This window comes from Schistocerca nitens, chromosome 5 (assembly GCF_023898315.1).
Source record: "Schistocerca nitens isolate TAMUIC-IGC-003100 chromosome 5, iqSchNite1.1, whole genome shotgun sequence".
Lineage (NCBI taxonomy): Eukaryota > Metazoa > Arthropoda > Insecta > Orthoptera > Acrididae > Schistocerca > Schistocerca nitens.
In genome coordinates this window covers 765,955,031-765,979,539 of record NC_064618.1, presented here as the reverse complement: position 1 = coordinate 765,979,539, position 24,509 = coordinate 765,955,031, and the positions used below count along the sequence as shown (strand labels likewise).

The 24,509-nt window shown below is 44.2% G+C and overlaps 1 protein-coding gene across 1 annotated transcript in view; it reads left to right on the top strand.

The window, feature by feature from the left end:
• LOC126260939 (serine palmitoyltransferase 1-like) overlaps positions 1-24,509 on the top strand; it is a 151,714-nt gene that overhangs the window by 101,358 nt on the left and 25,847 nt on the right. The window contains exon 8 of the mRNA XM_049958445.1: positions 2,449-2,560. Within this exon, the coding sequence (XP_049814402.1) occupies positions 2,449-2,560 (112 nt within the window). The remainder of the gene's footprint in view (positions 1-2,448; positions 2,561-24,509) is intronic.

Sequence of the window (24,509 nt, the reverse complement as noted above, 5' to 3'; positions counted from 1 at the left end):
CAAGTTGTTATATGCTGTCCATCATTTAGAAATCAATAGAAAATCCATCCTTAGGCTGAAAATGTGAACAATTTAGTAAGTAGACTAACACTGATACATCAGAAAAGCATTAAACTGAACAATAATATGGTAATGTAAAGGCTTTACAAATGTCTGCTTGTGTCTGTGTATGTGCGGATGGATATGTGTGTGTGTACGAGTGTATACCTGTCCTTTTTTGCCCCAAGGTAAGTCTTTCCGCTCCCGGGATTGGAATGACTCCTTACCCTCTCCCTTAAAACCCACATCCTTTCATCTTTTCCTCTCCTTCCCTCTTTCCTGATGAAGCAACCGTTGGTTGCGAAAGCTAGAATTTTGTGTGTATGTTTGTGTTTGTTTGTGTGTCTGTCGACCTGCCAGCACTTTCATTTGGTAAGTCACATCATCTTTGTGGGCGTTATCTCTTTCTCTCTTCACTGTTGGAGAACAACTACTATACATATCAGTAAAGTACCATTGTAGGTGCCCAGGCTGCTTCTACTGAAAACTGGCTCTCAATATATTTCATAGAGTAAAAGTAATAAAATCATTTATGTACCAAATTAGATTGAAATGCTGTAGAATACTACTACACATATTCGGGTTAACAAAACATGTTAAAAATTCTTGAGTTAGATATAGGTATGATAAAATAAAAGGAAGAGAAAGGAAAATTTTTAAGAAATACCTAAGAAACTTACCTCAGAAACCAAATCAAGAGACAGTCACACATTAAGCGATAAGACTTGCGTTAGCTGTGAATGCAACAGATGAGAATAGAAAATTTAAGTACTGTTTACAAAAGTGGCATAGGGAACACTGAGCAAGTGAGCAAATCAGCAGATGAAAGACAAGAGAAGGAAAGACTAGGAAAAGTAATGTACACTATATGATCAAAAGTATTTGGACACCTCCATGTAATGCAGGATTGATCACTAGGTGTCACAAGAGGCAGACGCACCAATATAAAAGAAGATGGGGAGCATTGTGTTGTCATCAGATAAGCAGTAACAGCAAAGTGGTTCATTGAGAAGAGCTCAGTAACTTTGAACATGGACTGGTCATTGGATATCACGTTAGTAACAAATCCTTCAGAGACATTTTACCTTTCTAAAGCTTTCCCAAGTTGACTGTTGGTGATGTGACTGTGAAGCGGAAACATCAAGGAACAACCTCAGCTAAACCAAGACTGGGCTGACCTCATGTACTAATGGATGAGCATTGCAGAGGATGATTTTAAAAAATCGCTTGAAATTATTGGAAGGAATCACTCATGAGTTCCAAAGTGCTATCTGTAGTCCAGATCGCACAATGACTGTGCATAATAGTTCCTAATAAGCCACAGATTTCTGTAATCAGCACTAAGTGCAGCAATGTTTGAGTTCATGCAAAGAGTGACACCACTGGCCAGTGGATGACTGGAAACAAGTAATTTGGAGTGATGAATCATGCTGTACCCTGTGGCAATCCAGTAGAAGGGTTTGGGTTTGACGAATGCCTGGAGAATGTTATCTGCCATAATGTGTAGCGTCAGCAGTGATGTACAGAGGACTTGGTGTTACCGGCTAGGAGTTGGGGGAGATTGCAGTTGTAGCCAAGGTATGGTCTCCGTATTACACATACAAAAATGCTAAGTACAGAAGGATATGAATACATTTTACAGCATTGTGTACTACAAATAGACGGACAGTTTGGAGATGATGAGAGTTTATATTAGAATGACAGTGCACCCTGTCACAAAGCAGTATTTATGAAAAAAAATATTTGTGGACAGTATCACTCCTGGAATGGATTGGCCTTCCCAGAGTCCTAACCTGAATCCAATGGGATGAGTTAGAACATCGACTTCGCTCCAGACCACAGCAACCACCATTGTTACCTTTTGTGGTTTTGACTCTTGAGGAAGAATGAGCTGCTATTCTTCTACAAATATTAAGACACGTAATTGAAAGTGTCCCCAGCAGAGTTCAAACTGTCATAAGGGTGAAGGGCAGACTCAACTGATATTAATGTCTCTAATACGTGTCCAAATACTTTTGATCAGATAGTGTACTGGAGATGCTGGTATTTAGATGTTGAAATAGAACAAACAATTTAGGATGTAGGAAGAACAAAAAAAGAAAGAATAACAAAACTTGGAAAATCCAGCAAAAATGATTCAAAATAAGTAAAAATGATTGAATGATGAAAAGTGAAATATTCAAAGGTAAGAAACTGGTGAGAACAACACAAAGGCTTAAATAATGGTGAGGAAATGAAGAGATTGATTGTGGCTACAAATTGCCATCTGAAAATATAATTTCATATAATTTTACTGTGTGTCAGAATTTGTGTTGTTTAAATGTCATTGTAATCTTTGTAAGGCATCTTCATTAATAGATTATAGTGTTGACACACATTACTGTGAGTTATATCTCTCTCCTTTTACAGCTTGCAGATGTTGACCTGATAATGTGTAGCATAGAATGGCAATTAGGCACAATTGGTGGATTCTGTGTAGGAACATCCTTCATTGTGGAGCATCAGCGCCTTTCTGGCTTAGGTAATGTACTGTTTGTAAAGATGCTCTGCACACTTTAAAATGTATATTTATATTCTTTATTTCAGTATAGTGTATTGGCTTATATTTCTCATCATGTATAATTTCTTGATCTAGTTTGTTAATTTATTATACAGTGGTGAGGAAAAAATACACATCTAGGTTAAATTTTTGTTTCTAACATCCTGCTGTTTGAAATGAACATCAACTACTGGATTTTTGTTATTGTGTACATATACAATAATTCCACATTCAGTTATGCTTTGGGCTCTTTTTTGTGTAACAGACTCCTTTTATTTCCCTACCATACTCCTCCTTTTCACTTTTCACCTGTTCCTCAACTGTAAGAATTTCACAGTTCTTCAACTGTTAACATATGAATTGAGTTACATTGTCACTCTCAATGATTTTGTCATTCACTACACCAGAAAACTACTTCCTCACTTTCACAAATGATGGATCACTATGAGAGATTGACTCTTGGGTATATAGTTTACTCCTGCAGCACCTAATAGGCTACTTCAAAAAATAGGCTTCTCACTAGCATACGGGAATATAATATAGTGATCAACAGATCATTTTTGCCTTAACTTTCTCTTTGTGTCCAACATATGAATGGCCATTTGTGTGTGCTGCACCCACTCTGCCATTTATTTATGCTATGTGTTGGAACCACCCCCATGAACCATGGACCTTGCCGTTGGTGGGGAGGCTTGCGTGCCTCAGCGATACATTTAGCCGTACCGTAGGTGCAACCACAACGGAGGGGTATCTGTTGAGAGGCCAGACAAACGTGTGGTTCCTGAAGAGGGGCAGCAGCCTTTTCAGTAGTTGCAGGGGCAACAGTCTGGATGATTGACTGATCTGGCCTTGTAACATTAACCAAAATGGCCTTGCTGTGCTGGTACTGGGAACGGCTGAAAGCAAGGGGAAACTACAGCCGTAATTTTTCCCGAGGACATGCAGCTTTACTGTATGATTAAATGATGATGGCGTCCTCTTGGGTAAAATATTCCGGAGGTAAAATAGTCCCCCATTCGGATCTCCGGGCGGGGACTACTCAAGAGGACGTCGTTATCAGGAGAAAGAAAACTGGCGTTCTACGGATCGGAGCGTGGAATGTCAGATCCCTTAATCGGGCAGGTAGGTTAGAAAATTTAAAAAGGGAAATGGATAGGTTAAAGTTAGATATAGTGGGAATTAGTGAAGTTCGGTGGCAGGAGGAAAAAGACTTTTGGTCAGGTGATTACAGAGTTATAAATACAAAATCAAATAGGGATAATGCAGGAGTAGGTTTAATAATGAATAAAAAAATAGGAGTGCGGGTTAGCTACTACAAACAGCATAGTGAACGCATTATTGTGGCCAAGATAGACACAAAGCCCATGCCTACTACAGTAGTACAAGTTTATATGCCAACTAGCTCTGCAGATGATGAAGAAATTGATGAAATGTATGACGAGATAAAAGAAATTATTCAGGTAGTGAAGGGAGACGAAAATTTAATAGTCATGGGTGACTGGAATTCGTCAGTAGGAAAAGGGAGAGAAGGAAACGTAGTAGGTGAATATGGATTGGGGGGAAGAAATGAAAGAGGAAGCCGCCTTGTAGAATTTTGCACAGAGCATAACTTAATCATAGCTAACACTTGGTTCAAGAATCATAAAAGACGGTTGTATACCTGGAAGAATCCTGGAGATACTAAAAGGTATCAGATAGATTATATAATGGTAAGACAGAGATTTAGGAACCAGGTTCTAAATTGTAAGACATTACCAGGGGCAGATGTGGATTCTGACCACAATCTATTGGTTATGAACTGCAGATTGAAACTGAAGAAACTGCAAAAAGATGGGAATTTAAGGAGATGGGACCTGGATAAACTGAAAGAACCAGAGGTTGTAGAGAGTTTCAGGGAGAGCATAAGGGAACAATTGACAGGAATGGGGGAAAGAAATACAGTAGAAGAAGAATGGGTAACTCTGAGGGATGATGTAGTGAAGGCAGCAGAGGATCAAGTAGGTAAAAAGACGAGGGCTAATAGAAATCCTTGGATGACAGAAGAAATATTGAATTTAATTGATGAAAGGAGAAAATATAAAAATGCAGTAAATGAAGCAGGCAAAAAGGAATACAAACGTCTCAAAAATGAGATCGACAGGAAGTGCAAAATGGCTAAGCAGGGATGACTAGAGGACAAATGTAAGGATGTAGAGGCTTGTCTCACTAGGGGTAAGATAGATACTGCCTACAGGAAAATTAAAGAGATGTTTGGAGAGAAGAGAACCACTTGTATGAATATCAAGAGCTCAGATGGAAACCCAGTTCTAAGCAAAGAAGGGAAGGCAGAAAGGTGGAAGGAGTATATAGAGGGTTTATACAAGGGCGATGTACTTGAGGACAATATTATGGAAATGGAAGAGGATGCAGATGAAGATGAAATGGGAGATAAGATACTGCGTGAAGAGTTTGACAGAGCACTGAAAGACCTGAGTCAAAACAAGGCCCCGGGAGTAGACAACATTCCATTGGAACTACTGACGGCCTTGGGAGAGCCAGTCCTGACCAAACTGTACCATCTGGTGAGCAAGATGTATGAGACAGGCGAAATACCCTCAGACTTCAAGAAGAATATAATAATTCCAATCCCAAAGAAAGCAGGTGTAGACAGATGTGAAAATTACCGAACTATCAGTTTAATAAGTCACAGCTGCAAAATACTAACGCGAATTCTTTACAGACGAATGAAAACTGGTGGAAGCGGACCTCGGGGAAGATCTGTTTGGATTCCGTAGAAATGTTGGAACATGTGAGGCAGTACTAACCTTACGACTTATCTTAGAAGCTAGATTAAGAAAAGGCAAACCTACGTTTCTAGCATTTGTAGACTTAGAGAAAGCTTTTGACAATGTTAACTGGAATACTCTCTTTCAAATTCTGAAGGGGGCAGGGGTAAAATACAGGGAGCGAAAGGCTATTTACAATTTGTACAGAAACCAGATGGCAGTTATAAGAGTCGAGGGGCATGAAAGGGAAGCAGTGGTTGGGAAAGGTGTGAGACAGGGTTGTAGCCTCTCCCCGATGTTATTCAATCTGTATATTGAGCAAGCAGTAAAGGAAACAAAAGAAAAATTCGGAGTAGGTATTAAAATTCATGGAGAAGAAGTAAAAACTTTGAGGTTCGCCGATGACATTGTAATTCTGTCAGAGACAGCAAAGGACTTGGAAGAGCAGTTGAATGGAATGGATAGTGTCTTGCAAGGAGGATATAAGATGAACATCAACAAAAGCAAAACGAGGATAATGGAATGTAGTGTAATTAAGTCTGGTGATGCTGAGGGTATTAGATTAGGAAATGAGACACTTAAAATAGTAAAGGAGTTTTGCTATTTAGGGAGTAAAATAACTGATGATGGTTGAAGTAGAGATGATATAAAATGTAGACTGGCAATGGCAAGGAAAGCGTTTCTCAAGAAGAGAGATTTGTTAACATCGAGTATAGATTTAAATGTCAGGAAGTCGTTTCTGAAAGTATTTGTATGGAGTTTAGCCATGTATGGAAGTGAAACATGGACGATAACTAGTTTGAACAAGAAGAGAATAGAAGCTTTCGAAATGTGGTGCTACAGAAGAATGCTGAAGATAAGGTGGGTAGATCACGTAACTAATGAGGAGGTATTGAATAGGATTGGGGAGAAGAGAAGTTTGTGGCACAACTTGACTAGAAGAAGGGATCGGTTGGTAGGACATGTTTTGAGTCATCAAGGGATCACAAATTTAGCATTGGAGGGCAGCGTGGAGGGTAAAAATCGTAGAGGGAGACCAAGAGATGTGAATACACTAAGCAGATTCAGAAGGATGTAGGTTGCAGTAGGTACTGGGAGATGAAGAAGCTTGCACATGATAGAGTAGCATGGAGAGCTGCATCAAACCAGTCTCAGGACTGAAGACCACAACAACAACAACAACAACAACAACATGTGTTGGAAAGTTAATGGCATAAACATTAGGGTTTTTTCTGTACATGTAATTGCTTCAGTAGCCTATATGATGAAAAAAACATTCTTATGATTCAGACTTGATTACTTTCATAGTACTTTGCTAGAAGTTTCTTAATTTACTCGTAACATTACTGTCATGAAGATTTGCTGTTAATGGTACAAAGATTTCAGATATAACAATAATAAAAATTCCTGGATGGATACAACAATGGAATAGTAACCACTTACCTACAGAGACTGATGGGTGCTGCATAGATACGTGTAACAGGAAACCGTATTCACTAGCTCTTGAGCTCTCACTGTACTTGTACCAGAAAGTATACACATTCACTCACACAACCACACAGACACCCAAACGCACACTACGGAGGCCATGGTAACACTGATTATTGAGAAAAATTGCTTGGGCTGTGGAATGTGTAGGAAAGGATGCACGAAGCAAGGAGGCTGTTGAATAGTTTAAGGCAGATGAGGGATTGGCAGAGGGCACAAAACAAATGGAGTTCTGAGGGGGTAAAGAGGATATAAGAAATATAGAAAGAGGATAGGGGGAAGGGAGCAGGGAAATGAGGGATCATGAGGGGATACAGGATGTACTGGAGAGAGAATTTCAAACCTGAGTAGTTCACAGAAATTTGTATTGGAAAGGAATATCCAAATGGCACGCATAGTGAGGCAGCTATTAAAGTCATTTGTGTTGTGGTGCACATCATTTCTGGCAGTGGATGGTCAGTTTTGCAGTTTGCCATTCGTGTAGTTGGTTCTGTCATGCCCACTTCGAATGCTGCCCAGTAATTGCAATGTAACTGATTTATAAGATGTGCTAATATAACAACAAAAACAATCAATTTTTGACATAATAATTTAAGTGGATGGATAAAAAATCTACTCACCAACCAGCGTCAGTGTCTTTCCTTCTCATCCCATGTGGTAAGTCTCCCCTGACCCGCGGTTCTGCCCCCCTGCGGGTTCGGGGGCTAGAATAGGCCTGCGGTATTCCTGCCTGTCGTAAGAGGCGACTAAAAGGAGTCTCAAATGTTTCGGCCTTATGTGATGGTCCCCTCTCGGGTTTGACCTCCATCTTTCTAAATTATTCCGAAGAGCGAGCCAGTTGGGGAAGGGCGCCTTACATGGTGCACTGTATCCATTGTGCATTGAGACCTTTAGCCGACTTTTTCGTCCTTGTAATGGTGTCCCGCTCGTTTTCCGTCTCTTGGGCGGGGATACGTCACTGGGTGCGATTACCACACTGCACTCTGCAGTGTTGCTTTTAACTGCGACAACGACCTTGGACATTTTTGCACCTAAGAACCAGCACGGTAGCCAGTCCGTTGTGGTGGGGCCGCCAGGTACTCTGTTGGTTGTAGCCCCCTGACAACACAGGGATCGCTCTACTGATGCCTGCACCGTTAACTCCCCACGTATGCCAAGGAGTAGATGCCTATCCTCCTGGGGTATCGGGACTCCCGGCAACGGCCATCCTGCCAGGTGGCCTTTGCTGTGGCTGGGTGGCGCCCGTGGGGAGGGCCCTTGGTCGGAGTAGGTGGCATCAGGGCGGATGACCCGCAATGAAGCGTGGTACATCATCTCTCGCTGGCGGCCAGCAGTGTCTAAGCGTTCTCGGGCTCAATTTAATGCTGAAAAGTACGATCCGAAAACGTTCCCTTCTCTGGCCAAGCCGTGGGAGGAGCGTAAGTCTCAGGATGGAGGTAATAGTTATTCGCCCCGATTCTTAGTTTGCACGAGAGCTGATGGGGAGTCTTTTCTCTCCACAAAGCCTCAGTTCTTCGTCGAGTATTTAGAGGACAAGTTTGGGGAGGTGGAAGGCTTGTCCAAAATGTGCTCTGGGTCAGTACCGATACAAACGGCATCCTCCGCCCAGTCACAAAGGTTACTTGCTTGTGACAAGTTGGGGGATGTTCCCGTTACCATTACACCGCATAAGAGTTTAAATATGGTCCAGGGAGTTATTTTCCACAGGGACCTACTTTTGCAATCTGATGACAAGCTGCGCGCCAACTTAGAGTGTAGAGGTGTACATTTCGTCCGGCGCGTTCATCGGGGTCCGAAGGACAATCAGGTTGCTACCGGTGCCTTCATCTTGGCCTTCGAGGGTGATACATTACCGGAGAAGGTCAAGGTGATGGTCTACCGGTGTGACGTCAAGCCCTATATCCCTCCCCCGATACGGTGCTTTAAGTGCTGGAAGTTCAGGCATATGTCTTCTCGCTGCACTTCCAGCCTCACATGTCGAGATTGCGGACGCACATCACATCCCAATACTCCATGTGCCCCGCCTCCCATCTGTGTCAACTGCGGAGAGCATCATTCCCCTTGCTCGCCTGACTGCAAAGTCTTTCAGAAAGAGCGCAAAATCATGGAATATAAGACCCTGGACCGGTTGACCTATACTGAGGCCAAAAGGAAATATGACAGACTCCATCCTGTGAGAATGACATCTTCTTACGCAGCTGCTACAACGACTGTGCTAGCGTCATCAGTTTCAAGACTTCCAGCCAGCTCGATAAGCAGTACGACTCCAACTGCCCCCTTGCCCGTGGGGGGCTCTACCCCACTGGTTGCTCCTGCACCACCTACCTCAGGAGCAACATCCTCCCACCCGTCGGGGACGTCCGTCCCCGCTTCTCAGCCGGAGAAGTGTCTAACTTCTTCGGCTATCTCGCCCGTAAGAGTTCCCTTGGGACCCTCCCTTCGCAGGGTTCCACCAGCGGGAAGGATGACGGCCGACAGTGGCATAAGTCGACCTTGATCTCGCCGGTCCCTCAGACGCCATGGATGCCACTCGTATGGGTACTGAATCGGTGGCAGTGAGTGAACAAGCAGCGTAAATTGCCTTCCCAGTCCTTTCACACCTTTCTCAGCCATGGACAATATCATCCTCCAGTGGAACTGCGGCGGTTTTTTCCACCATCTAGCTGAGCTCCAACAACTTATCAGCCTTCACCCTTTCTTCTGCATTGCTCTTCAGGAAACTTGGTTTCCAGCAATGCGAACCCCCGCCCTCCGTGGCTATCGGGGTTATTATAAGAATCGGGCAGCATATGAAAGGGTGTCTGGTGGTGTCTGCCTCTATGTCCTTCACACTCTGCACAGCGAGTCTGTCCCTCTCCAAACACCTTTAGAGGCTGTCGCTGTTCGGGTGTGGACGCCACAGGCTGTTACCGTCTGCAGTCTTTACCTTCCACCGGATGGTGATGTCTCGCAGCATGTCCTGGCTGCGTTGATAGCCCAATTGCCGCCACCTTTCTTGCTACTGGGCGACTTCAACGCCCATAACCCTCTGTGGGGTGGGTCAGTGGCAACAGGTCGAGGCGCCACCGTTGAGCATTTATTGTCGCAGCTCGATCTCTCGATTTTAAACGATGGTGCCTTCACACACTTCAGTGTGGCGCATGGCACATACTCCGCCATTGACCTTTCAATCTGTAGCCCTAGCCTCTTACCGTCTGTCCAATGGAGTGTGCATGACGACCTGTGTGGTAGTGACCACTTTCCGATCTTTCTGTCACTACCACAGTGTCACTCTTCTGGGCGCCCTAGCAGATGGGCTATGAATGAGGCTGACTGGGACTTGTTCTCCTCCACTGCCGCTCTTGAGCCTCTCTCTAATGATGACATTGATGCGGTGGTTCAATCGGTCACCACCGGCATCGTTACTACCGCCGAATCTGCCATTCCCCACTCCACTGGGTACCCTCGGCGGCGGACTGTGCCTTGGTGGTCGCCTGCGATCGCTGTAGCGATTACAGATCGCCGGCGGGTGCTACAGCGTCACAAGCGACATCCCTGCATTGAACACCTGATCACCTTCAAACGGCTGCGTGCGCGGGCCCGCCGCCTTATCCGCCAAAGCAAGCAGGAGTGCTGGGAGCGGTATGTGTCCACCATTGGCCTCCATGTCACTCCATCGCAGGTCTGGGCCAAGATTCGACGCGTCTACGGCTATCGGCCACCTGTCAGCGTCCCTGTGCTCTCACTGAATGGAGCAGTTTGTACTGACTCCGACGTAATTGCAAACCACTTAGCAGAGCATTTTGCTATGAGTTCCGCTTCTGCGAATTACCCCCAGGCCTTCCGCTCCGTTAAAGAGTGGATGGAACGTCGGAGCCTTTCTTTTCGCACCCACACTTCTGAATCCTACAACGCTCCATTCAGTGAGTGGGAATTTCACAGTGCCCTTGCCGCTTGCCCTGATACCGCTCCCGGGCCAGATAGCATCCACTGTCAGATGCTGAATCACCTTTCAGTGGACTGCAAGCGACGCCTCCTCGACCTTTACAACCGTCTCTGGGTCGAGGGTGAGTTTCCGTCGCAATGGCGGGAAAGCATTGTCATCCCCGTTTTGAAACCGGGCAAGAGCGCTTTGGAGGTGGACAGCTACCGCCCCATTAGCCTCACCAACGTTCTTTGCAAGCTTCTCGAACAGATGGTGAGCCGGCGCTTGAATTGGGTACTGGAGTCTCGGGGCCTTCTGGCTCCGTCTCAGGATGGGTTCCGTAAAGGCCGCTCCGCCACCGACAATCTGGTGAGCCTGGAGTCGGCCATCCGTACTGCCTTTGCCCGCCGTCAGCACCTGGTCGCTGTCTTTTTCGACATGCGGAAGGCGTACGATACGACATGGCGTCATCACATCCTTTCTACGCTTCATGGATGGGGTCTTCGGGGCCCTCTGCTGATCTTTATCCGCAATTTCCTGTCGTATCGTACCTTCCGCGTGCAAGTCGCAGCCTCATATAGTTCCTCCCACGTCCAGGAGAAAGGCGTGCCACACGGTTCTGTTTTAAGTGTCTGCCTGTTTTTAATAGCCATTAACGGGCTCGCTGCGGCCGTGGGAAATTCTGTCTCCGCTTCCCTGTATGCTGACGACTTCTGCCTTTACTACAGCTCTATTGGCATTGCAGCTGCTGAACGTCAGCTACAGGGCGCAATCCCCCAAGGCGCAGTCTTGGGCCGCAGCGCATGGTTTTCAGTTTTCGGCTGCCAAGACCCACGTTATGCATTTCTGCCGGCGCCGAACGGTCCATCCTGAACCGCGGCTTTCTCTTGACAACGAACTTCTTGCTGTGGTGGAGACCCACAGGTTTTTGGGGGTGGTTTTTGATGCCCGGTTGACTTGGCTGCCTCATATCCGGCAGCTTAAACAGACGTGTTGGCGGCATCTAAACGCTCTGAGATGCTTGAGCCATACCCGCTGGGGCGCCGACCGATCTACCCTGCTGCGGCTCTACCAGGCGTTAATCCAGTCCCGTCTGGATTATGGGAGCCTGGCTTATGGCTCAGCATCCCCATCTGCGTTGCGGGTGCTGGACCCAATTCTCCACAGCGGGATACGCCACTGGTGCTTTCCGCACCAGCCCTGTGGACAGCGTACTAGTGGAGGCAGGTGTCCCTCCAATGCGGTTACGACGCCAACGTTTGCTGGCCACTTATGCTGCCCATGTTCTAAGCTTGCCCGGGCATCCAAACTATCGTCTCCTGTTCCCGCGATCGGTCGTCCATCTGCCAGAACGTCGGCCCCGGTCTGGTTGTACAATTGTGGTCCGCGTCAAAGAGCTTCTCTCCGGGCTTCGGGTTTTCACTGTTCCACCTCCTTTCCGGGCCACTTTGCATACACCCCCATGGTGTGTTCCTCGCCCTTGCCTTCGGCTCGACTTGGCACAGGGCCCGAAGGACTCAGTCCCTCCAGAGGCCTTCCACCGCCGCTTTTATTCCATCCTGGCCACGTATCAGGGCTCTGGCATTGTTTACACTGACGGTTCGATGGTTGCTGGTCGTGTCGGGTATGCGCTCACTCTAGGGGACCATTCCGAACAACGTTCCTTGCAGGATGGCTGCAGCGTTTACACTGCTGAGCTGGTCGCCATCTTTCGTGCCCTAGCGTATATCCGATCCTGCTCAGGTGAGTCCTTCGTTATCTGTAGCGATTCCCTGAGCGGTTTACGAGCTCTCGACCAGTGTTTCCCTCATTCTCGTCTGGTGCTGGCAATCCAAGAGTCCCTGCATAATCTTGCCCATTGCGGCTGCTCTGTGGTCTTTGTGTGGACCCCCGGTCATGTCGGTATCCCGGGCAATGAACATGTTGACCGCCTGGCGAAAGAGGCCACGAGTAAACCATCTCTGGATGTTGGCCTCCCAGAGACTGATTTGCGGGCAGTCCTCCGCCGAAAAGTTTTTGCGCTTTGGGACGCTGAATGGCGCGATCGGATCACGCCCAATAAACTCCGTGCCATTAAGGAGACGACGACTGTGTGGCGGTCATCCATGCGAGCCAACCGCAGGGACTCAGTCATCCTTTGTCGGCTCCGCATTGGCCACTCCCGGCTGACACACAGTTATTTACTGCGCCGGGAGGACCCTCCTCTATGTCGCTGCGGGGCGGCTTTGACAGTGGCCCACATTTTATTGGCCTGCCCCCTTTTAGCTGTGGTCAGGCAGACATTTGCGCTGCCTGATACGCTCCCTGCCCTTTTATCTGATGACCCTGTTATGGCTGGCTTAGTTTTACGTTTTATTCGGGCAGGGGGTTTTTATCGTTTACTCTGAGTGTTTGTTCTGTTCTTTTGTGTTGATTCTGGCCATTGGCCTACGATTTTACGCTGAGTTTTTAATGTGTTCTCGGTGGTTGGCTTTTCCTTTTTATCTCTATGGTCGGCCAACCACCGTCACACTCTGTGTGATTTTAATTTGTTTTGTCTTATCTCTGTAGGAGTATTTCTTGTCCTGTGTCGTCTGACGTTTTTCCTGCTGTTCGTTTTTATTCTCTTTGGGTGGTTTTAATTTTTTGGAAAAAGGGACCGATGACCGTCGCAGTCTGGTCCCTTTAATCCCCCAAACCAACCAACCCGCGGTTCTGGGTTACTTTCCCAAAATCTACCCCTTTTCCTAGACCTCTCCACTCCTTTTCCTTCACTCTAATTCCTTCCCCTTCAACCCTTCTGCCTGAAGAGGGAGCCACTGGCTCTGAAAGCTTGCCTAATTACAACCCTCTTTTATGTGTGTCTTCTGCCCCCGCTTGGTGAGTAGATTTTTTTTATCTAAATGATTTATAACGTGGCTGCTTTCACAAGTGGCCCTGCCTTTTATTGGATAGGAAATTCCTGTGACTGGGCTGTCATAGGTGGTGTGTGTGTGTGTGTGTGTGTGTGTGTGTGTGTGTGTGTGTGTGTGTGTGTGTGGGGAACAGGCCTTGCACCTGGGTCATCCTCAAGTAAGTGATCTGGGGGGGAGGGCGGGGAGCAGGATTGGAATAGGCATGGGCAAGGATAAACAAGGCCCCAGGGGCCAATGGAATGTCTGTTACATTCCTTACAGAATTTGTGGCTGAGTTAGCCCTTCTTCTAAATTTAATATTCTACAGATTCCTCAAACAAAAATATTTGTTATGTGTATGTAGATACTTCCACATTCGGGTTTCTCGATTTCTCATAGCTTTCACTTTCTGCATCTGAAGTAACTTACATTACAACCATGTAAGTGCAGCTGGACAGATCTTTGTCGATACTGTAGTTTTTGAGTATACTGGAATTGAAATGTTTCAACATGTATGAGACTTTCATTAACAGGCAGGAAGAGCTCCCTTGCTACTACCCTACATTGTCTCAAAAGTGCAACAGCTTCATATGTTTGCAACTTTATAACTTGGAGAGCTGGACACAAGTTGAGTTCTTAGCCTCCGACATAAAAGTTGTAACTCCAATAAATCCCATGTATATTCTTTTGGGTTAAAGGATTGAGGTCACCAATAGGCAAAAACAAAAAGAAAGAAAATTTGCTGGCTTTTGGAATAATCATTCTCCGCGCGTGCGGAGTATTGTACCACAAGGAAGCAATGGAGGGAGTGTTGTTACGGTTGGCCGGTATCCTCTTTCTACAACACAAATGCACAGGTGGATTAATACGATTCTTTATTCACATAAACTGGAACATTTATGTAGCTTGAATAGAGTCCATGTTTGTAGTACAAGCTCATCGGTAATAGTCCTGCTGTAGTCACTAAGTTGGTCACTATGCACTCTCATAGCCTGTGATTAACTAAACCCTCTTTGTGAGTAATTGACAGGCGCCAAACTGGATGACTGGGTGAGTGAGGCCCTACAGTTAGCGGTGGCGACCTAAATACATGCTGTCGAGAGGGTATTGATGGCGTATTGATATTGCTTGTGGGAATGTGTCTGGCCTCTCTCGTGATAGGCACACTTGATACAGCACCTACTAATTGATCTTCGCACTTCATCTTTGCTGACTGGTTTGCTGGTGACAGCTTACACCAGCACATTGCGCCCCCCCCCCCCCCCAAATGCCGCACCATTGTCATGTAGAGAGGATGTGGATGACAATGGGGGAGAGGCAGGTTGCTGGATGTAGAGATGAGCCAGGAGCCGTGACTGTGGAGGACAGCATACTCCGACCAAATCCCACCATCTGGCTTGCGAGGCAACAGGAACATCCTCCAGAAAACTGCTGCCTGGGCACAAGTCAAGGCCTGAGGGCGTGTGCTGGGGTGGTGATGGCGATGGCGACAACGGATCCACATCCATCGGGTTGGCAAGTGGGGATGGCAGGGGCGAGGCCACATCGTCCACATGCTCCTCCTGGGATGCCCTGGTGGCATCAGCAATTGGCTGTGCGGTTCTGTAGGCCATGAATCTTGGGGAAGAAGAGTAGCAGAATCACAGGGCAGATGACACCCACGAATTTGGTTCTGGTGGTGGCACTGCAAACCGTCAGACCTGCAATCAAGTACATAAAAGAGCCAATGCGTTCCTGGATCACACCTCTTTGACAGTGCCCACAGTTGCAATAAAGCCTGAAAAGAGCAAGATTGCACAATGCAAAGTGATACTTGTGGACCATTGGTGGTGCCAGATGTTGTGGTGGTTGTAGCAAGTGGAGCAGCATTCGATGGTGGCAGCCATGCAGAAGTTCCGCTGGTGATGGTCCGTCTCATGGGTGGGAGCAATAGGAGGTGAGAAAGAGTTGCAGTGCCTGTTCCCGTGTGTGGGAAGTGCAAAGCTTCACAATCTGTTGTTTAAAAGTGCGTATGAAGCATTCTGCTGCTGCGTTGGACTGAGTGTGGAAAGGAGCACTTGTTAGATGATGAATGCCATTTCGTTCACAAAACTGTTCAAAATCACGGGACGTGAACTGCAGTCCTTTGTCTGACACAAGTACTTCTGGCAAACCTTCTATGCAAAATGTGGAGGACAACACTGAATGGTGCTACGTGATGTAGAAGCCGTAGGCATTGCAGATGGGTAGTTGCTGAAAGAGTCTACCACTATGTGCCAACGAGTGTTCCAAAATGGTCCTGCAAAGTCTATGTGTACTCGTTGCCATAGGGATTGAGTCTTGGGCCAAGCTGAGAATGTCTGTGGTGGAGCGGATTGGTTTTCTGCACATGCATGTCACTGTGATGTCATCTGTTCAGTATGGGTGTCCATCCCCTGCCAAGTACAGTGCCGTCACACAAACTGTTTAGTGCGAACAATTCCCCAATGTCCTTGGTGGAGCAATTGAAACAATCCTTTTGTATCACTTTGGGAATAAGCACACTTGATTGCCCACTGTCATTTTGAACTAGAATCACACCCTGTTGAACTCAAAGGTTATGCCGATTAGCAAGGTATAGGTGCATGACTTAGTTCTGAATACTGTTCAATGAGCGAGCCAAGACGTGCGAATGTAATGCAACAAAATCATCAGATCGGGGTTCGCTTTTGTGGCCTGTGCAATTTGTCTGTAATTCAAGGGAAAAGATTACAGCAATTCAGAGCCCGCCATATCGATTTGGCAGCAAGAGAGCGGCAGATGCATCAAAATCTGAGTCCGGACCAATCAGGAGGTGAGACAGGTTGTCTGCATTGCCATGCTTTGCAGTAGGTCTGTTCACAATTTCATACTGATACTGCAAAAGCAACAAAGCCCAACGTTGCAATTTTTGAGCAGTGCATATAGGAACCAGCTGTGATGGATGAAACAAGGACTGCAAAGGCTTGTGATCTATCACTAAAAAGAACATGTGACTATACAAATAGTGATAGAATTTGGTCACACCATACACAATAGCGACAGCCTCTTTTTCTATTTGAGAATAATTGCACTGAGTTTAAATTAACAACTTTGAGGCAATAACAATAGTTCTTTCTTGTGCACCAATTCTGTGCAAAAGCACAGCGTCATTTCCGTAAGAAAAAGCATCGACTTGCATAACTACTGGCTTTGCAGGGTCAAAATGCACTAAAGAATTGTCACTAAGCAAAGTATTTTTGAGTTCCTGAAATGCATCGTGACAGTCTTTAGTTCACACAAAAGGTACATCTTTGTGACGCAAGCGATGCAATGGAGCCGCAATCTGAGCAGCATTCAGTATGAACCAATTGTATTATGTCATCTTGCCTAGTACTGACTGAAGTTCAGACACATTGCAAGGAACAGGCAGGGCACAGATTGCAAGCAAATGAGATTGGAAGGGGTGCACACACTGATTGCTTATCACATGAGCTAAGTACTGTAGTCCAGTTTGAAAAAAGTCTCACTTTTTGGGGGCGACACTTGAGTCCTGGTTCCGGCAACACTCAAAAAAGAGTATGCCAATTGGCAATGTGTTCCTCTGGTGTATGACCTGAAATGACAATATCACCAAGGTAGTTTGAACAAAATGGCACTTTTGCAGTCAGCTGTTCCAAGTAACTTTGAAAAATGGCAGGTGTGGAAGCACTACTGAAGGGCAACTGCAAATACTCGAACAGTCCTAAGTGTGTATTTACAACAAACTCTTTCTGTGATTCTTCATCCAATGGAATTTGCAAGTAGGCATCATGCAAATCTATCTTAAAAAAGTTATGTCCTGCGCGAAGCCTGTCCATAAGTTCCTCAGGGCAAGGTAATGGATAAGTATCAACTACTGTCTGTGGGTTAACTGTAGACTTGAAGTCAACACAAATGCAAATGTGACCAGAAGGCTTAGGCAACAGAAGGAGAGGGCTTGCCCATTGTCTGCCTTGAATGGGAGCAATTACCATTATCTTGCAATTCTTTCAATTCACTGGCTACTTTGTCTCTTAAAGCAATTGGAACAGGGCGGGCCTGGAAAAATTTAGGCTGTGCACTGTATGTAATGTAACATGCACTGCAAAGTTATTAGCTTTTCCCATTCATTCTGAAAATAATTCAGGAAATTCTTTAAGCAAGCTAGCTACACTGTCTTGTGGTTCAAAAGCAGACACTGAAAGTACATTTGTTTGTGACGCTAAGTCCAAACAAATCAAAAGCACCTAAATTGAATATGTTCTCACTGTCTCTTGATTTCAGCACAGTAAAATTCACTGTCCTAGTGTGAGATTTGTAAGTGGCAGGCAAACTACACTGTCCAGGCACTGGAATTTCCTGTATGTTGTAAGCAGTGAGGTTCTTGTTAGATTTAGAAAGGTGTGGTGAGACCAACTGTTTTTACATGGCACGATTAAGCAAATTTACTGTGGCAACTGTGTCTAAATGAAAGTTCACACGACGGCCAGCAATTCACAGTGAGACAAATAATTTGTTAGAACGTCGTTGCACAGCACTAGGGCGAGGAGGCGGCACAACCTTAATCTTACTTTTGTCAGAACTTGTAGGGTTTGAAAACACAGCAACTGTATGTGCATGAGCCTGTTGTTCCTGGAAGCATTTTCGTGCCATTGAAAACAAACTGCTTGGACATGGCCTTTTTTTCCACACATGTAACATGTTGCGTTACTTGATGGGTGATCCTGTCTTTTATGGTGAGCAGAACATCTAGGGCAAGACTTCACTAAATTCACAGGCTTGTGTACATGTCTGTGTGGCTGTCTGTGCAGTTGTGGCTGCTTGGGGCAGTCACGAAAAAGGGCAACTCGACCCGACAAATCGAGGCCTGGTCAAACATACCAGTCGCTATGGCACTAAATCATATTGCTCAAAGATTTGCAGTACTTGGGAAAGTGATGGATTAGAGTACTTAAAGATCTGCTCCTGAATTCTACTATCTGGGACATTGAATGTTATTACATCACGTATCATTAAATCACTGTAAAAGTTCCCACAATCACACTTAAATTTAGGCTTCTTAGTAATGCCCATTAATTCTGTGTGCCACTGGCATTATGTCTGTTCTGGATTTTTATGCAAGTGAAAGAACTGATGTGTATCTGCAGCTACTTGGACTTGCTGGCCATAGTATTTAGTTAATGCAGCAATTACTTGGTCATATACAAGTTTGTAGGGAGACGTGGTTGGGAATAGTTTTTGTATTAACCTGGGGATCCTGCAGTCGAAAGGAGGTATTGTACCTTTACAGTACCTTGAACACAATGAACGAACTGAGTCAGGTATTCAATCCATTCCTCCTCTGTTTTCTTAAATTGCCAGAATGTTGGTATACTGGTCAGTGGCACTTGTTGGTGTGAACGGTTGGTCAGTTGTGTTTGTGCAGCCTACGCAGCTTATGCAGCCGTAGTTATTGTAGCGTCATCAGTAAGTCAGTGATTTGTTGGTTCTGAAACTGAAAAGCTTCTGTTAGATCCATCACATTGATGGTCTGTAGCTGAGACGTGGGAGCAGGGGCTGGAGGGGGCAGGGAATTCATGGTTTACACAAATATGTTTTATATCAAAAAGCAAGCAAAGCCTCTGAAAAGAGAAATTTGATTAGTTCTGCAGCTGCCCTCCTGGAGTACATGCAAGAATACAACAAAAAATTTGCAAATAGAAATGCTTGAACACAATCACCCCTAAAAGCTAAAACACAAGAGAAGCAAGCAAAATCTTCGGCCAAGTTGGTTGTCTTAATCGCCTCTGAATTATCCTCATTCGCCACCTTAGAGTCTTGTACCGCAAGGAAGGAAGGGATAGGATGTTGTTAGAGGTAGTCAGCATCATCTTTCTGCAACACAAATGCACACGTGGATTAATACGGTTCCTTATTTACATAAACTGGAAAATTTACTTAACTTGAATAGAGTTTATGTTTGTGGTACAGAGCTCATCAGTAATAGTCCCACTATAGTCAATAAGCTGGTCGCTATGCACTTTCTTAGCCTGTGACGAACAAAACCCGTTCTGGAAGTAACTTACAGATGCCACACTAGATGATTGATTGAGTGAGTGAGTGCGTGGGTGGGTAGGTAGGTGGGTAGGTAGGTAGGTGAGGCCCTCCGGTCAGCTGCAGTGGCCTAAATACATGCTGTCAAGAGGGCGTTGACGAGGTTTTGCTTTTGGGTGTGTCTCTGGCCTCTCTCGTGATAGGTATGCTTGATCCAGTGCCTACTAATTGAACTACGCACTTTATCTTTGCCAACTGGTGTGCTGGCAACAGCTAACACCAGTGCACTTTAGGTGGCTGTCCCCCATTTCAAGGTATGATGAGGGATACTTTAAAGCCCTGTTTCAGTCCAGCATGATGAGAGAGGGAGGTGGGGTGCTCCTTTGTAGCTGATTCTTGGGCTTTGAGGGGATAGGAGGTCTGTGAGGACATTGCATGGGATACCTGAGCGTACTAGTTGGGGGGGGGGGGCTATTCCTGACTGTGTAGGCCTCCATGAGATCTTCAGCATACTGGGCAAGGAAGTTCTCATTACCGCAGATACACTGTCCACAGATGGTTAGGCTGTATAGGAGGAATTTTTTGGTGTGGGAGGGATGGCAGCTATCAAAATTCAGGTACTTTAGTTTTTAGTGCATTTAATTTGGATAGAGGTGGGGTTGAAGCCATCAAAAAAGTGGAGGTCAATGTCCAGAAAGTTGGCATGTTGGGTTGAAGAGGACCAGGTGAAATAGATGGGAGAGAAGATGTTGAGGCTGCAGAGGAATGAGGATAGGATGCCTTGGACCTGAGTCCAGATCATAAAGATGTCATCAGTGAAACTGAACCAGACTAGCTGTTGGTAATTTTGGGAGGCTAGGAAGGTTTCCTCTAGATGGCTCATAAACAGATTAGCATAGAGGGTTGCCATGCAGGTGCCCATGTCTGTGCCATGGATTTGTTTATATACCTTCCCTTCAGAGGAAAAGTTGGTGTTGGTATAGACTTGGTAAGATGTATAATGAATGAGATGGTGGGTTTGAAGTATGAAAGATATTAGGAGAAATAGTTGCAACAGTAAAACATCAGCTCAAGTGACTCAAGAAGCAGCTCCCCCTTGTCTGTTCTGGGGAATATATACAGTCTTCGTTTAGTTATTATATGCTTTTTTAAAATAATAAATAAACTAATAAATTTTTCCCTTGTGGCTTAATCAGGTAGACAAATAATTGCTAGGCTGAACATAGGTGCATTTGATCTTAAATAACTCCACATATACAGTTGTTAAAGTTTATCTAATAAAGTTCATTATCTTTAAAATTAACACCATAATTTGTAGGCCGGTGATAGCTATTTCGAATAAAGTGAGTTGAAGGTAGCCTGAACTTCCAGTATTGTTTAGTGAATGCCTGGAAAACACAGACAGTGCTTGCAGTTTAAAGTTAATGGAAGCTAAACTCCATACTAACTTGTGTGTAATAGGAGTCCAACTGACACACAATGTACTAAATACAATTACTTATCAATAGCAGAAAATACTCACAGGTACATTGAGTTAAAATTCAGACACAGAGCAACTAATACAAAGTCCGAAAAGTCCTGCTGAACTACCAGCAGAAATAAAGCAGTCCTGACTATTGCAGAAAAATTCTAAGTCCCCAAGGAACTCATGTGGTAAATTTCTACCACTGAAAATCTGCATGGCTGGATCACTGCTCAGACCAGCATAGATCTTTGCCTCCTCAGTCTCATTCCGAACTGTGAGAAGGAGCAAGATGGCCATTGTCCTTGTAAAGTCTTCGGTTCACCCCCTCACACCTATTTTACTTAATGACTTTATACTTTTACCAGCCTGTACACAACTTTTATTACATATGTGATACCAAGAATTTGAATGTGCCATTGCCTGGACACTAAAATTGTAAACATAATTGATACCTTACATTTAGTTTTTACAGGAAGTAGTTTGCACAGAATTTAATGTTAAACAAATGTAAAGCCTTGTTGCAGTCCAAAAAATCAGTTCATAGTATCTGTGCCATCTATTATTACAATAAGTATGAATATAGCACCACTTTCTTATAGGATTTTTCCCCCTCTTTCCATTGCAGTATTCATAATAGCTTTAGTAGTTTTTAAATTTTGGTCAAAACTCTGCACAGTAATAAACGTTTAATTAAAAAGCACAATAAAAATTATGAACCTTATGAACTAAATGTTGCAAGTGGTATGTAATTATCTGGTTCATACTTCCTTGAAAATTGTCTCGGTCTCTTGCATCAGTTGACTTGTTTAACGAAATCGTCTCGGAATATGAATGGAATTGATTTGATTTGAAATTTCGTTAAAGAATAAATAATAAATTTTATCTTTGCTTTTAAGTTAATTTACTTTCGTGCGAACTTTGTTGTAGAACCACTCTCTTATTTTCGTGTGGTAATAAAAAATTTTACTTTCTTAAGAATTACGTACATTTAAAGAAAAAATAATTACGTGCACTCATATTAACTGGATAATAATATTTAGTTGAGAATTGAGTCCTTTAAATCATTGGGCCTTGGCATACACTTTCCAGATGCAGTGGGTTTTTTGTTAAATATTTTTACTGAATTTTATCCCGGCAACAGCCACAGAACACAAGATTATCTCCATTAGCAGAAAATGTTTTAATTATTGCCAAGCCGACATTTATCACTGATCAAACCTACTTCACTATGCATTTGAGTTATTTTAAAGAACCAAACTGTTTAAATTTCAATGTTAACTAACATTAACTATCCGCCTACGAATGCACAAACGTATAATTAATTCAAATTTTATCAGCCACAGGATCACTGAAAAGGAAAAACAATTTCTTAATTCACTATTGATTTTTATGCATCTGTTCCCGATTTACGGGTTTGATAATTTTTTAAATGTGCCGCCTCTTCAGATCTGCGATTGTTGGTCGCGGCACAGCCCAGCAACACTGCTAAAAAATGCTGAAAAATTCTTAAAGAAATTTTATAGATGACTTGGGCAAGCTAATTTACATAAATAATTCACACTTTTGATAAATACTGATATATTTAGCTCAAACAACAATTCAACTCACATTAATTCGTAACGCATCGTCTAATGGCGGCTAAGTCCAGACAGAGACAAAAGAAGTCTACACATTCGTTAAAAGCTTCTTCACAGTGTCCTACCTCGATAACGTCTGAACAGAGAAGACCAAAGAATACATAATGTTTAGTCCTTATATAGCATTTCCCGAATATTAACATTTCTTTGTAAATTGACGATATTATTCTCTTCTGGCACATTTTTATATCTCTGATACCGCAAATACTGACACATTTTACATTCACATAATAAATACAGAAAAATTCCTATCCTAAATACAGAGAAATATTACAACAAAAATATAAGGAGAATACAAATGTTTGTTACACCACATTCAGTAATATTTTTGTTCAATAATTACGATATATACAACTTGCCCAGAGCGGCGTATATGGTACAAATAAACTGTGAAAATGCCAGGGAACGTTACATTGCCCCCTGGCAGCATTTGGCAAAGAGTTTTTACACTTTGACACAATGGTGCCAGTAACGTTCTTTACACTTCTGTATGTTTTACGGAATGGCTCTTTTATTTAGTCCCAGGGTTATATAAGTTCATGGCTCCCCCATTTGGGCGTAGGCAAACAGGAAACCTGGGCAAAACTGTGCCGGAGCCCAGCCATCCCAGTTGGTTCATAGTCAATATTGTCTTTTTAACAGTTATTCATTTGAATTAAATTAGCAGTTTGTCACAAACGGGGTTACACTATTACACAATATCACAGTCACATACAGTTCAATCTAAGGTTTTTTGTGTGTGATACTATTATTCTTGTGATACACTACAAGGTCACTTGTCCTAGGATATATCACTCACGGACATACATAGTAAATGTTCAATGTTTATCGAAATGAAGTCATTGACATGTTATTCAGTTTATGTGAACATTTCAAAAAAGTCAATAATGTTGTATTTGGTGAGCAGTGCGGAGTGATTGTTGGGCGGCGCTCGGCGCGGCGCGCTGACTCCGTGTAGGTCACCGCCCCCGGCGTTGACAGCTACGGCGCGGAGGGGCGTGGCTGTGTGGTCTGCTACGGGCTGCTGCGGCCGCTGCATAGCTGATGTAGCCGGATGCGCGTTGGATATCAGCTCGCCCGTGCGACGTCTTCTTGCGGTGCTCCAGGAAACATGCAACAAGTTCACAAACAGTGTACTATCCTTATAGGCATTTTTCCTGCTGTGGGAAAGAACGCACACAGTTAGTGGTAGTTATTACTCAGTAGGCCTTCACTAGTCTGGTTTGCACAATGTTTCGTTGTCACAGTAACACGTTTTATGGGCACACAATATTCTTCACCATGTCATGACTTGTCATTAGTCACACGCAAGTTTTCACCTTAGGACAAAATCAAAATGTATTTCTGTAGTCAATGCGCTTTCCTAGCGTCCCTTGACACACAAAGAGTTAAAGTTTGACACTAACTTGATCCACCGTCCGTTATCGGTTCGCTGTTCGTGTCGTGCTAGTTCCTTGTCCACTTGCACACATGGCGATGATACAGTTTTTTATTACTTGTACACAACTACTCCGTGACGTATTGCTGCAGGTTTAACAGTCACTGTCTGTCTCTGCCGCACAATACTGCACTTTTGTTTAAGTTCCTTTATTTTTATTTACAATGTCCGCTGCTCAATTTTGTTTGTAACAGCACATTCGTAACTCTTTACCAAGGTGTGAGATTTGCGTACATGGTAACAAATATTCAAAATTCGGTATTAGTTTGCCCAAAGTCATCTATATTCGTGTTCGATTAGATTTTATTTGTGCATTCCAGCCGGATTCAGG